This window comes from Molothrus ater, chromosome 18, assembly GCF_012460135.2.
Source record: "Molothrus ater isolate BHLD 08-10-18 breed brown headed cowbird chromosome 18, BPBGC_Mater_1.1, whole genome shotgun sequence".
NCBI lineage: Eukaryota > Metazoa > Chordata > Aves > Passeriformes > Icteridae > Molothrus > Molothrus ater.
This window is the reverse complement of record NC_050495.2, coordinates 624221-637373: the sequence shown is the minus strand read 5'-3', so window position 1 is coordinate 637373 and position 13153 is coordinate 624221. Positions and strand designations below refer to the sequence as shown.

General features: G+C 45.0%; 1 protein-coding gene across 1 annotated transcript; it reads left to right on the top strand.

Annotated features, from left to right (window-relative positions):
• The first annotated feature begins 339 nt into the window (after positions 1-339).
• On the top strand, positions 340-13026 carry PIWIL1 (piwi like RNA-mediated gene silencing 1). Its single transcript, XM_036393590.2, has 20 exons — positions 340-417; positions 1015-1228; positions 1553-1678; positions 2053-2267; positions 3347-3468; positions 4094-4174; positions 4684-4881; positions 5218-5329; positions 6177-6294; positions 6901-7018; positions 7170-7284; positions 7739-7926; positions 8466-8538; positions 8868-9068; positions 9166-9269; positions 9771-9841; positions 10360-10513; positions 10753-10878; positions 11308-11455; positions 11906-13026. The coding sequence occupies exons 1-20, from the start codon at positions 343-345 to the stop codon at positions 12020-12022; spliced, it is 2676 nt and encodes an 891-aa protein (XP_036249483.1). The 5' UTR covers positions 340-342; the 3' UTR covers positions 12023-13026.
• The last annotated feature ends 127 nt before the right edge of the window (positions 13027-13153 follow it).

Genomic DNA, 13153 nt, shown 5'->3' with positions numbered 1-13153 from the left:
CGAACCGGCCTGAGCCCAGCCTCCGGGGGAGCCTGGGGGGAACGTCCGAGGGCCCCGGGTTACCTCGGCTGAGGCCGCAGCTCTGACTGACTCACAGCTTCAGCCTTGAGGCGGCCTGTGCCCGTCCCTGCAAACCTGACTGAAGGAAGGGCCTTGACCACGCTCCCCTGATGGCTCTGTCAGTGTGGAGATCCCCGAGCAGAGAATTCGGCAGGGATGGGTGTGTGCTGCTGAGCCAGTTGAGATCAAAGCAGGGCAGATGGTCTAGTGCTGCTCATAGTATTTATTGGAATAAGGGTGGGAAGATAGAACACTAATGCTGTAGGTGGCTTGTTTTAGAAGATGACTGGAAGAGCTAGAGCCAGAGGAAGGCCTCCCAGACAGACACCTCCTCTTGCTGCGGTAGGAGATGCACCTGTGAGTTGGTTTTCTTTTTTCTTTCTTTACCAGGATTTGAGAGTCATACCTCACCTACTTCCTATTTCAATATTAGGCAGATGTGTTCTATGTTTTATGTGTGTATGCATATATTCTGCTGGGTGTACAGTTAATACAGCTCTGTTTTATTAAAGATATTTTATTAAGTTTCCAGTAACATGAAACTCGGAATTGTGGGATTGCTCGTGCTGTTCTTCCAGCCACGACACTTTTTAATGTAACTTATTCACTAGCCACTAAAATTACGTAAGACATTTTTATAGAATAACTAATCAGTTACTTGAGGTATCAGAGGGATTGTAGAAAATGAGAAGTCCATGAATTTTAGTTAGAGCTTGGAAAGAGGGGATTTGCATTAGCTATTAGTTAAATGAATAATAACTTTAAAGGTTTCCTCAGTCCAGTAATTTTGAGTTTCAGGTGTACAACAGTAACTGTGCTACTTAGTATAGGACAGAAAGGGTTTAAATGTACATAACATAAATGTACCTGGAAGGGTTAGAATGTGCATCCCTCGTGCCCTGGAGTGCGTGGGTTCTCTCCTCAGTGAGCGCCCTGTTTGTTCCCCAGAGGCAGGTCCAGCAGGGTGTGCCCGGCCCGCTGCGCGGCCGGCGGCACCGACAGCAGCCCCAGCAGCAGCTGCAGCACCCACAGCAGCCCCAGCAGCAGCTGCAGCACCCACAGCAGCTCCAGCAGCAGCTCCATGTTCCTCCAGCACAGTCGGAAGAGCCCGGGGGCCACGGGCACCTGCGCGCCTGTGAGACCCCCCTGCAGGAGAGGAGGCCAGAAGGTGAGAAAGGCTGGGAAATCCAGTGTCTACAAGAGCACCTGTTCTGGAGAGAATGCAGGCATCCTTTAGAATGCCTGTATTTAGAAATGAGGCATCCTTTAGACTGTATTCATCTCTTTTTTCTTTTCAAAATGAGTTTTGTTACTGAGATTTGGAAGATGTTTGCTACACAGTAAAAGCTGAAATTTAACATTTTGTGATTACTCTTAAATTTGTCTTAATGCCTTTCAAGATTTAATTGCATTATATATTTTTATTTGTTAAAATGTGATAGTATGTGTGTTATTTATTACTTAGTTGTGATTCTTGAATTTTAAACAATAGGGTTACAGGTTTCCTCAGGACTCCAGGATTTGTCTTTAAGAGATAGGGGTGGACGTCGCAGAGATTTCCATGACCTTGGGGTAAACACTCGGCAAGCCATGGTGCACGTTCAAGAATCCAAAACTGGTATGTTTAAATTAGACTCTAGACATGTAAGCAGTTTGAAATGGAGGAGTTTCCTTTATTTCTGCTCTTAGTTTCCCCTAAAGAGCCAAGTAAAATAAATCTTGTATTAGAAAAAGAGAAGGAGTTGTTGCTGGTACCTGAAGAGGAGCACGGAGCGTTGTCCTGGCAGCTGAAGGCTGTACAGAAAGCTCCAGAGGGTGGATGAGTGTGTCTGATAACAGCGAGCCATAGCTCGCGGGGTTAGAGCAGATGAGGAACTCCACTGGCCTCTAGTCTTTGTCTGCCTGCCACAGCTTAAAGAACTGTCTCAGGCTGTTGAATGGCTGTGAAATGGTAACATTCTGTAACTGTTACCATGTTGGCTCTCATTTCAGGTTTTTCAGGAAAAATGATCAAGCTGACCACCAACCACTTCCGTCTGACGTCGCGCCCGCAGTGGGCGCTGTACCAGTACCACGTTGGCTACAGCCCCGAGATGGAGGCGCGGCGCCTGCGCTCCGCCCTGCTCTTCCAGCACGAGGAGACCATCGGCAAGACACACGCCTTCGATGGCTCCATACTGTTCCTGCCAAAGAAACTGGAGAACAAGGTACCGTACCAGAATGCCCTTTGGTTTTGTGTCATCGCTTGCAGTTTGTTCTTGGTTCTCACTAGCTAGGTGAGCTTAGGGAATTGATGTCCCACAAGCAGTGTATTGAATATATCAATATAAGCTAATTTCTTGTGTAGAGAAATTTGGTAATAAACTTCTGGTTCTAATGGTTAATTTCTAGAATCATCCTCTGCACAGAAGTGATAGTACAGACAGTATTTCTCCTTTTGTTTCCTTTGTACTTAGATCTTTTCATACCTTCTGTATTTTAACACCCCACGTAATTGAAAGGGTGGATGAGCTGGGTGTATGTGGCAAGGTTTTGGTAGCTGGAGGGGTCAGGGTGGCTCCTATGGGAAGGGGTCAAGGTCAGCCCTGTGTTGCACAGTCATTGCCAGCCAGATTCAGAATGGACCCATCACAGGCTAAAGCTGAGCCCATCTGCAAAGTTGTTGGCACCTCTGTGTATTTAAAAAGCAGGGAAAAATTGCAGAGCAAAGAAAGATCTGAGAAGAAAGGAGCACCAGGGGGAAAACACCTCTGTACTGATGGTAATCCCTGCCCTCTGTGCTGTGTGCCACTCCTTGCTTCACTGCAGGGACTGGGTGTAGCCAGTGCTGTTCGCAGAGGGGCCAGAGGAGTCTGGAGTGAGGCTGAGTTTGGAAAAGGGAGAGGGGAAGAAGTTTTTTAGCACACTCTGTGTGCTAATCTTTGTCTTTTTGCTTCCCAGTATCTGAATCAGTAATTAAATATATATTAGTTGGCAATATGTTAGCTTATTTCCTCAAGCCGAGTCCTTTTCCTGTCTGGTGATGGGTAAGTGATGTCCCTGCCTTCATCTCGAGTTCAGCTGCTCTGGGAGAGCCCCATTCTACCCCCAGGTTGTTTTCACCCTCATGAGCAGAGTCTTGCAGGTTGTAGTTGACAGCCCTAGTGGGAGATGGAATCCACATTTCAGTTAGTCTTGAATTATTGCTTGGAATAAAAATGGCTGAGTCCAGTTTGATATTACTGGAGCAGAATGCAGAGACAGCGCTGTTTGCTCTGGTTTTGTTAACCTCATTTCCCTTTCTCAGGTTACTGAACTGTTCAGTAGGACTCGAAATGGGGAGGATGTGAAGATAACAGTCACACTCACTAATGAGTTGCCACCCACTTCACCTACTTGTCTGCAGTTTTACAACATCATTTTTAGAAGGTTTGCTGTACAAGTTATGTCTTTATAAGAAGTTACTCTAAAAATATCTGAAGTAAATTTTTCCACTCCGAGGAATAGGCTACAACAAATAAGTATTATAAATGTAAATTTTTAAGCCTTTCTGGCTATTGTTATTGTGGGGCCAGCCGCATCTGGCAGTACTGTAAAATGCAGTTGTGTGTATTTCTGAGCCATGTTAGTGTGAAAGGAGTTCATGCTGTTGTAGGCAGTTACAACACCCCACCTTCCTTTTTGTGTGTGGGTTTGCCTCTTAAAGCAAATTACAGAGCAGGACATTGAACTGCAAATTTCCTCCTTTGTGGCTCTGGTCTTTCCTCTTAACCTTGGTATCTGGCCTGTGTGGTTCACCTGTGTGGTTCAGCCTGTTGGGACTGCTGCTTTCAGCTGCTTGGTGAAGGGTGGAGTTGGACCTGAACTTCTCACCTGATTATTGTTAATAAGTGTCCATGACCTTTATAAATTGAGTGTAATGTGAAGTTCATATTTTACATAACCAGATGAGCATTGAGTTTGTGCATAGGGATTGGACCATGCATGATGTGATGATGATGATGATGATAATAATAGTAATAATGCTAAAGGACATCTATTTTTCTATTTTTAGGCTTTTGAAGATGCTGAATTTGCAGCAGATTGGACGTAATTATTACAACCCCAGTGATCCAGTCTGCATCCCTAACCACAGGTTAGGCAGACCCCCTTGGTTTTCAGAGGGGTGCAGGGGTTGCTGCTGTCAGGGCTGTCCTCACTCCTGCAGGATCCCTGCAGTGTGCCTGGTGCTCCTGCCTGCCCTGGGCCTGCTCTACGAGTTGGTGGGCCTGAGTTTGCCTGGGGGCCATCATGGGGCTGTGCTGCACTCCCTGCCTTTAATCTGACCTGTACAGCCTGGCTGCTGGGAGGAACTGGGCAGTGTCCAGCTGGATAAACCCCTGGTCTTTTTGTTCTGAAAGTCTCCTGAATACCTACACACTTCGTGAGGTACTTAACAGCATGAAATGGATTTCTTAGCTGACTAAAGATAGCTACCTGTAAAATATTTTTGATTTTGTTAACCTTCAAGAGCTTGTTATATTTGGATCATGGCTTCACTGTGCCATCACTGCTCTTGGGTGTCTGTGAAAGTGGGCAGGAATAAGGGGTCAGAATGAAGATGCTGTAAAGCACACTAAGATTCTGTGTGTTCTCCTTTGCCAGGCTGATGGTGTGGCTGGGCTTCACAAGCTCCATCCTGCAGTATGAGGAGAATATCATGCTGTGTGCTGATGTGAGCCACAAGGTTCTCCGTGGGGAGACAGTGCTGGATACTATGCACAGCCTTCACTCCCAGGTTGGAGAGGAGAGATTTAGAGATGCCTGTGCTAAAGAGCTGATTGGTTTAATTGTTCTCACAAAGTAAGTCTTCTTGGAGAGCTCTTGGTGCTCCATGTCCTGAAGTAGGCAATAAAGCGTCAGAAAGCCAGAAAATGCTGTCATTGTCAAGCTAGCAAACTGATCAAGGTGACAGCATTTGCTAAAGCAGGAAGTACACACTGGTTTTCTCTGATTTTATTACAGTTTAGCTTGAGGTAGAATTGAGAGCCTATTACAGTTGAAAACTTGAAGTTATTACTTCTGAAAGGAGCAAAACTTCCAAGTTCCATGAGTACTGACAGTACCTTTGTCATCCCAGTGTATTTCTTTTCTATTTGAGTTAAGATTTAAACAAAGAGTGATGAAATGTTTATGTAGGTACAATAACAGAACATACAGAATTGATGACATCGACTGGGATAACAATCCAAAGAGTACCTTCAGAAAATCAGATGGTTCTGAGATGAGCTTTGTGGACTACTACAAAAAGGTAGGAAAATTTAACTGTGTGTTCTATGCTTTAACTTGGAATGCTCAGTCATTGTTACAGGTTTACTTAGGATGCATGGGTTTCTAATTCATAGTATTTTAATTTAACAGAATTTTGTTTAAAGGACACTGTGTAATCTGAGATCAGTAACTCACCTGCACAGCATGGTTTGCTGAGAGGAGTCCATCCCAGGGAGTAGTTGGTCAGGCAGGAGGGCTGCACGGATAAGCAAGGAGCTGTTGGGGAAACGCAGAAGGGAAGCTTTGGGAAGGTGGAAGCAGAGCCAGGTAATGTGGGAGGAACACAGATACATTGTCACAGCGTGCAGAACTGAGGTTGGAAAGCCAGAGCACCTCTGCATTGAGTGTCTGTCACAGCTGCACCCCTGGAATTGTCAGGTCTTCATGTGTACCAGCTTCAGCAGAAACAGGGCTATGGGAAGGCTCAATTTCAGAAACTTCACTTGGCAGTCTTGTTTGATTCTTGTGATTTCTTAAATCCAGTTGCTCTGTAGGTTGGGAACTTTGTCCATTGCTGAAGTGGAAGGAGCATCCCAGTGTTGAATTAGATACCCCAGATGATAATGCCTCAAGCAAAGCACAGGCTTTGTTTCTGCTGTCTCTTACACATCAGTAGTTTGATGGCATCAGTTGAGAGAACAGTGCTTCCCTGCTTTGCCTTTTCTGAGATGTGCTAATTGAAAAAGATTACTAGTGGATTTGGGGTTTGTTTTAGGAACAATACTTGTTTTCTAAAGTGAGCATTATTATTCAGAAATAATAATGTTTGTTACGAGTAACTTGTTTGTTGTGAGTAAATTAACATGCAGTCTATATTTCTGATACAGCAATATAACATAGAAATTAGTGATTGGATGCAGCCTGTCCTGATCAGTCAGATGAAGAGGAAGAGAGGGAACATACAAGGATCTGTGGCTCTGATTCCAGAGCTGTGCTCCTTAACAGGTACTATAGCATTTTTCCATATCAAAACATCTGTCAAACCATAATGCCTACTGAAAGAGGTATTCTGACAGGAGCTTTCTGCAGAGTTCAGGGAAACTGTTTTGTTTCTATAAATGTGAGTCTAGGAACACATTTTGTAGCTAAAAGATTGGGTATTTAAATGGGACCAGAAAGCTTGAGGGGGTTTGTTGTTGCATAGTGTTTAGCTATGGTGTTCAACATCAGCACTCTGAAAACTGGTAGAGTTTTGGTGGTGGAACTTCTGTTGAAAAAGAGCAATTCACTAGGAAGTGATGATAATTTTGTAAGATACATAAATACATGTTTTGCACTAGCAGTACCTGAGCATCTCAGCTATTTGTTTTGATTTGAAAACAGAGCTGAAGAGCTGCAATGCCTTGTGTGGTTTCCTCTCAAGTGCAAAAATCCAGGATTTCTTTTCATGCCTATGGGGATGTATGTACAGGAAGCAACTGAAAACGGGCTACTACTGCCACCACTTCCTCTGTCTGCAGGACGTGTAGTACTAATCTGCACGAGCAGCAAGTTTAATTTTTACAGTCCTTCATCTTAACTCGGACTCAGAAAAGGCTTTGCTGTTGGCAGGACTGACTGACAAGATGCGCAGCGATTTCAACATGATGAAGGACCTGGCCATCCACACACGGCTGCCGCCCGAGCAGAGGCAGCGCGAGCTTGGCAGGCTTCTGAACTACATCCAAAAGTATGGCACCTGCTGTCCTCTCTGCTTCTGTCTCATCAAAGATGCCTATAACAAACCTCTTGCAGTGAAACTTCTGAAATCTTATTAGATTTTAAAAAGCCAGCAGGAACAAATTTCTCACATTTTTCATTCATATCTTGTTTTTAAACAGAGATGACAATGTTCAGAAGGAGCTCCGAAACTGGGGTTTAAGCTTTGATAATAAATCAGTGTCCTTTACAGGAAGAATTGTTCAAGGAGAAAAGATCTTTCAATCAGGAGCCATGGTAAATAATAAATCAACTTCTAAAATCTTCTGGGTGTCTCACTGATGAAACAAGTTCTTAAGGAAGGAAATGGTACTTTTTGGTTTATAAGTGAAGGATAAAGAGTGAAAATGTTGTACACAAGTCTTTGTCCAAGCAGGAGCTTTGCAGATTTCTTAAGCTGTTCCCAAGCTGTGGTCAGAAGCCCTTGAAGGCACTCCATCACAATGGGGCTGTCCTTGCAGAGCAGTCCTTCTGGCCAGGCACACAGTCCAGGAGAGCAGAGGTGTTTCCCATTAGTTTCCGTCTGTTAAAGAGGTGCCAAGGCTTTCTGCTGAAAAGCCACTAAGGATTTCAGCTGGCTGGCTAGAACACAGGCAGTGTGTGCTCAGCACAGGTAGGATGAGCCGTGTGAGCAGTGCAGATGTGCGTGCAGTCAGAGGCTGTTGTCAAACATGAGCTGTTTGCCCTGCAGTTCGATTACAACCCTCAGTTTGCCGACTGGACCAAGGAGACGCGCGGCGTGCCCCTGATCCGCTCCATGCCCATGGACAGCTGGCTGCTCATCTACACCCGCCGCAACTACGACGTGGCCAACACCCTGCTGCAGAGCCTCTTCAAGGTCACCCCCTCCATGGGCATCCACATGAACAGGCCAAGCATGTGAGTGTCCTCGCTGAGCTCAGGGAGAACCGTCACCGTGCTGGGCTGCTCTGTGAGGGGAGGGTGTAGTGTGTCCCACAGCCAGTGTCTGGGAGGTTTTTCATAAAGCACAGTGGCTTTCAGTATGCAGATTGTTCTGTTTTCTCTTGGGATTGACTTTCCTTACTCATACTTTCATTTCTGCGAGCTTTTTGTATGCCAAAACTAAGAAGTATCGGGCAGACAGTCATTGAACAAACCCTTCTCTAAGGAGTATTTTCTGCTGACTTAGGATGTATTCTGATTCTGATCTGTTCTCCTTGCAAATATCCTCCCTTGAGTACCTGTACTTGCTTTTAATTTTGAATTTCATTGTGTTTGGAAACCTGAGTTTGGAGGTGATTCCTTTTAATCTTCAGATGTGTGAAAGTGGTTTGTTAATAGCTGTAAATGTGACATTTCATACACTATTGATGCGTAGTGAGCTTTTATGCTTTTGCTAAGTTTCAATAGCTGTTAGCTGTTCTTTTTCTGTAAGCATTTTCTCTCTTTCTTTTCAGGATTGAAGTAGATGATAGAACAGAAGCATATTTAAGGGTTTTACAGCAAAGGGTTACCTCTGACATAAACATAGTATGTATTTGAATCCATAATTTCAAATCCTGTTTATCTCTGTAACTGGTGTTTAGTGGGATTTGCTCTCAGAACCGCAGCTTTGGGCTCCTGAGAATCCACTATGTACCTGCCAATCCTCCTGTGCAAAGCTAACGCTGACCATGGGTATCCTTCTGGGTAAGAGCCTTTGGTTCTGAAGTACAGACACTGACACTTTGCAGTTCTTTCTTTCACTGTGAACATTTGAATATTTCTCTTGTGCATAAGAACTTTTTCCTAAAGAACTGTTGAAGTGCTGTATAGCTCTGAGAATGCAGCTTCTTACAAAGATTCTTTTTCCTTCAAAGGTAGTTTGTATCTTGTCTAGCTCCCGAAAGGATAAATATGATGCCATCAAGAAATACCTGTGCACAGACTGCCCCATCCCCAGCCAGTGTGTGCTGGCTCGCACTTTGAGCAAACCGCAGACTATCATGACGGTAGCAACAAAAATTGCCTTGCAAATGAACTGTAAAATGGGTGGGGAGCTCTGGAGTGTGGAGATCCCCGTAAGTATTTTCTTAGGAATGGTAAGTGCTCTTTCTGAGGCTTTATTTCAGAAGCAAGGCCGGTATGCAGCAGGTGCTGTGTGTGATTGCCTTGCAGCTGAAGCAGGTGATGATTGTGGGCATTGATTGTTACCATGACACTGTCTCTGGCAAGCACTCCATCGCGGGCTTCGTCGCCAGCCTCAACCAGTCTGTCACACGGTAAGAGCAGGCTGCCACAGGTAAAAAACCCTCAAAACAGTAAAAAAACCCTTTCCTTTGACTGGAAAACAGCTTCAATGGGATCGCCCATCAGGAAAATTCATAATTGGCTTGCTGTAATGGTTAATGTGAAATGTATTGTGAAGTTTACCCACTGCATCCCTTGAAGGAGTGGCCTTGTCCCACATTGCTTGAGAGAGGGGTCAAGTGGTGGAGACATGGCTGGGATGAATAGAGAGCATCAGGGTAACAGGGTCTTCCTCTTTTGTGTTGACTTGTGGGAAAGGCTCTTCTTGGTTGAGAAGAATTTTAAGTCATGCTGTGGCACTTTTACCATGTTTTTATTTAGGGGGAATATTCTCATAGAACCCCAGCTCTTCCTTGGCTGCATTGACCCACGACACCCATAAAGACTAAGTGGTCATGGGCATTTTAAAAATAACTTCATTGCAGTAAGCCTGGGAAATGCTTTGAAGGTTTCTTTCATTTTGTTCTTCACAGGTGGTTCTCCCGCTGTGTTGTTCAAAGTCGTGGGCAAGAACTTGTGGATGGAATCAAAACCTGCTTGCAAAGTAAGGGAAGGAAAGGGAAGGAGTTCTGCTCTTGGAGTGCCAGATCTAAGAACTGACAATTCAGCTTCTCAAAATCCTCCTCTCCTGCTGGCCTGAGAGGAGGCTTTACCAGCCTGTACTTGGATAACCAGAGATTAAACATTCTATTATAAATACTGCTGACAAAAATGAATAGCATCTTGTGTAAATCTTTCACTGATTCTCACATTCCTTTGCAATAATTAAAAACTACTGAGCAGTGCACTTCCAAGAATGCTTTAAGGGAGTCTGATTTCAAGGAGGGCAGCTCCTGCTGTGAGAGAGACCAGCAGAGCAGGTGTGTCCTTGGGTCCTTTCTGTTTGTGGGTGCACAGGCAAACCAGAGCTCTTCCTGGCAGGTATGTTTGTGCAGCAGGACACTGAGGGATTGAGGACCTTACTTTTCCAACTTACTGCTGTTTTTCTAGGAATAAAAATCTATTTCTGTTTTGGAATGAATTGTCATCACAACTAATGGCTTTTACTCTTGTTTTTTTAAGCTGCTCTGAGGAACTGGTCTAAATGGAATAAGTCTTTGCCCTCTCGTATTTTTGTGTATCGTGATGGTGTTGGAGATGGACAACTCAATACTTTGGTTAATTATGAAGTGCCTCAGTTTCTGGATTGCTTGAAGAGTATTGGTACTGACTACAGGTAAATCTTGTTTCTACCAACCCTCTTCTTTATACTGCCAGAGAAATAAACACTGGGCTACAAAACGAGCCTATGGATGAAGACTGTCTAAAGTTGTGAACAATGTCTTACTTACTCTGAGTCACTAAAGACTTACATGTGAAATTAATGCCCTGGAACTGCAGAGAATCTGCTCCTGAAATACTCCTTGTGCAGTTTTGTAGGAGAGTATTTTTTTTTTCCTTTTTCCTTTCTTTTAGCCCGAGACTCACTGTGATTGTGGTGAAGAAACGAGTGAATGCCAGGTTCTTTGCAGAGGTTGGGGGAGGACTCAAAAACCCACCCCCAGGGACTGTTGTTGATACAGTGGTGACCAGACCAGAGTGGTGAGTTCCTGCAGAGGTAACACACACACTGCTCCAGGCTGGGCAGAAAGGAGACAGATCCAACAGTAGGACTGTAGGATCAAGTGTAAAAACACTTCCCACACTTGTGTGGCTCAGGGGCTGGAGAAAATGAGCAGTGTAAGCTAAGGGCATGTGCAGGGTGGTTATCAGGAGGAAAAGGGGACAGAACAAAGAGTTGAGGTCGTTCTGGTCTCAAGACCTGGTCCATATAATAAGGTTATTCACGTTCCTCCAGGTCTCCTGGCCTTTCAGACACAGAGGAAGCTTTTGTGGCCACAGCCTTGGCATCCTTCTGGGGTGCACTCAATAAGCATGAAGTGACTCTTGAAAACCAGACAGATCCATGGGGACTGGCGTTTCCCAGGCCCACAGCCCTCAGTAACAGGCTGGGGTGTTTCCCTGTGGCAGGTACGATTTCTTCGTGGTGAGCCAGACGGTGAAGAACGGCTGCGTGGCACCCACGCACTACAACGTGATCTACGACACCAGCCAGCTGAAACCCGACCACGTGCAGCGCCTCACCTACAAGCTGTGCCACATGTACTACAACTGGTCGGTGAGTGCTCCTGCCAGGGACAGCCCGCGGGCAGAACTGAAATCCTCCACCTGCAGAAGTGTCTGCTCCTTTATGGAGGTGGAGCTGTGCTGCTGCATTGCCTTGAGGCCTCTGCGGCACACACAGCTCAGCACGCGCTCAGCTCGGGCACTTCAGCAGCCACAGGCAGCAGACACGTGTCCCACCTTCTGCAAGGCCCAGCACTGAATGTTAACCTGCCTAAGAGGTGGCAGGAGGGCACCACACTTGGGAAGTTTGGGGTTTTTTGCATCTGTTCTTTGTTAGGAGTATGTAAAGTTATTTTCACAAATCAGCATAAACAACAGGCAATACAAATTTTACAAGTATGCAGACTTCAGAGGTCCAGGGCTCTTTGTTGTAGCGACTGCATGCTTATTTAAAATTACCTGAAAATAATTGCCTTCCTTTTCTTTTTTCCCCTTTCTGCAGGGTATTATCAGAGTACCTGCTCCTTGCCAGTACGCTCATAAATTGGCTTTCCTTGTGGGTCAGAGTATTCACAGAGAACCAAACCTGATGCTCTCAGACAGACTGTACTACCTTTGAAGCTGAGTTACCAGCCAAACAGAAGAGAGCAGTTCCTCTCTAGGGAAAGTAGAATTGTCTGGGCTTTTGGTTTCGTTTTGGTTTTTCATAAGAGATGTGCACAGGATATGTGCAGCTGTGGAAATTATTTTATTTTCATTGTACCAAGGAAAAGCTTGAGATTTGCATTTTGAACAGGTGTCTGCTTGCTAGAATAACTACAAAAATTTTTATGATATTTGATACTTACTTTCTAAAGTTTTTCTCAAATTCTTCCCAAAGTTTATTGGTTGTTCTTATTTACATTTTGATAAGTCTTACACAGAATTACTTCTTGCATGGGAGGTAGTTATGCAGACCAGAATCCCAACTCTTCCAGCTGGTATTTACCCTTCTAATTTTCAAAATGCTTCAATATTGTTGACTCCTTGTTTTTCTTGGTTAAGATGAGGGCCAGCTTTGTCTCCTGAGCTGTTTCATACCTTAAGAGGAGGTGACCAGGTGCTCTTGGTTACCAAGGCTCTGGCTGCAGGCTGCACAGCGATGCAGAGCCGTGGCAGGATTTTGAGCAGTTGTTGTTGTTGTGAGGGATTTGCACACCAGCCCCAAACTCTGGTGCAGCCAAGGGCAGGGAGGGCAGCTCTGCCAGGCTGGGTGGGTGTGAGGGGCAGTGCTGTGTGCTGCCAGGGGCAGTTCAACACAGGCTCCTTAACTGAGAAATACATTTCCATCAAGGAATATCAGTGCCCTGGCAGGCTTGGGGGTTTGGTTTTGTAGTTGCAAGCACTGGGAAGCAGCCCTGGTTTGTTCATGTCTGAGGTTTTCATTGGTCACTGTTCTGCAGCCCATTTTGTGAAACTAACAGCAGCTGTGGCGATGGAGGTTGATTGCAGATTTTTGCAGTAGCAGAGTCAAACTACTGCACCTGGGGAAATTCAGATTAGTGCTGGTTTTCTTAACCACCTTGTTGTGAACCTTGTTGCTTTTCTTTGTGAGATTTAAATAAAGTTGTTGCTGTAATCCTTGCCCGTTTGAACCTGTTCTGGGTATTTTGTGCTTCAGCACTGGGCTTTGGGCACGGATGGGACAATTGCTGGAGTAACTTTGCAACCCTTTGTCACCTCTGGGAAGCTCTTGCAGATGGAGGAGCTT

Excerpts from the sequence above, each read along its gene's own strand:
- PIWIL1 (XM_036393590.2), top strand. The coding sequence starts at position 343 with ATGACTGGAAGAGCTAGAGCCAGAGGAAGGCCTCCCAGACAGACACCT. Across the intron at positions 3,469-4,093 it reads TACAACATCATTTTTAGAAG|GCTTTTGAAGATGCTGAATT; the intron begins GTTTGCTGTACA and ends TTCTATTTTTAG. Across the intron at positions 7,927-8,465 it reads CACATGAACAGGCCAAGCAT|GATTGAAGTAGATGATAGAA; the intron begins GTGAGTGTCCTC and ends CTTTCTTTTCAG.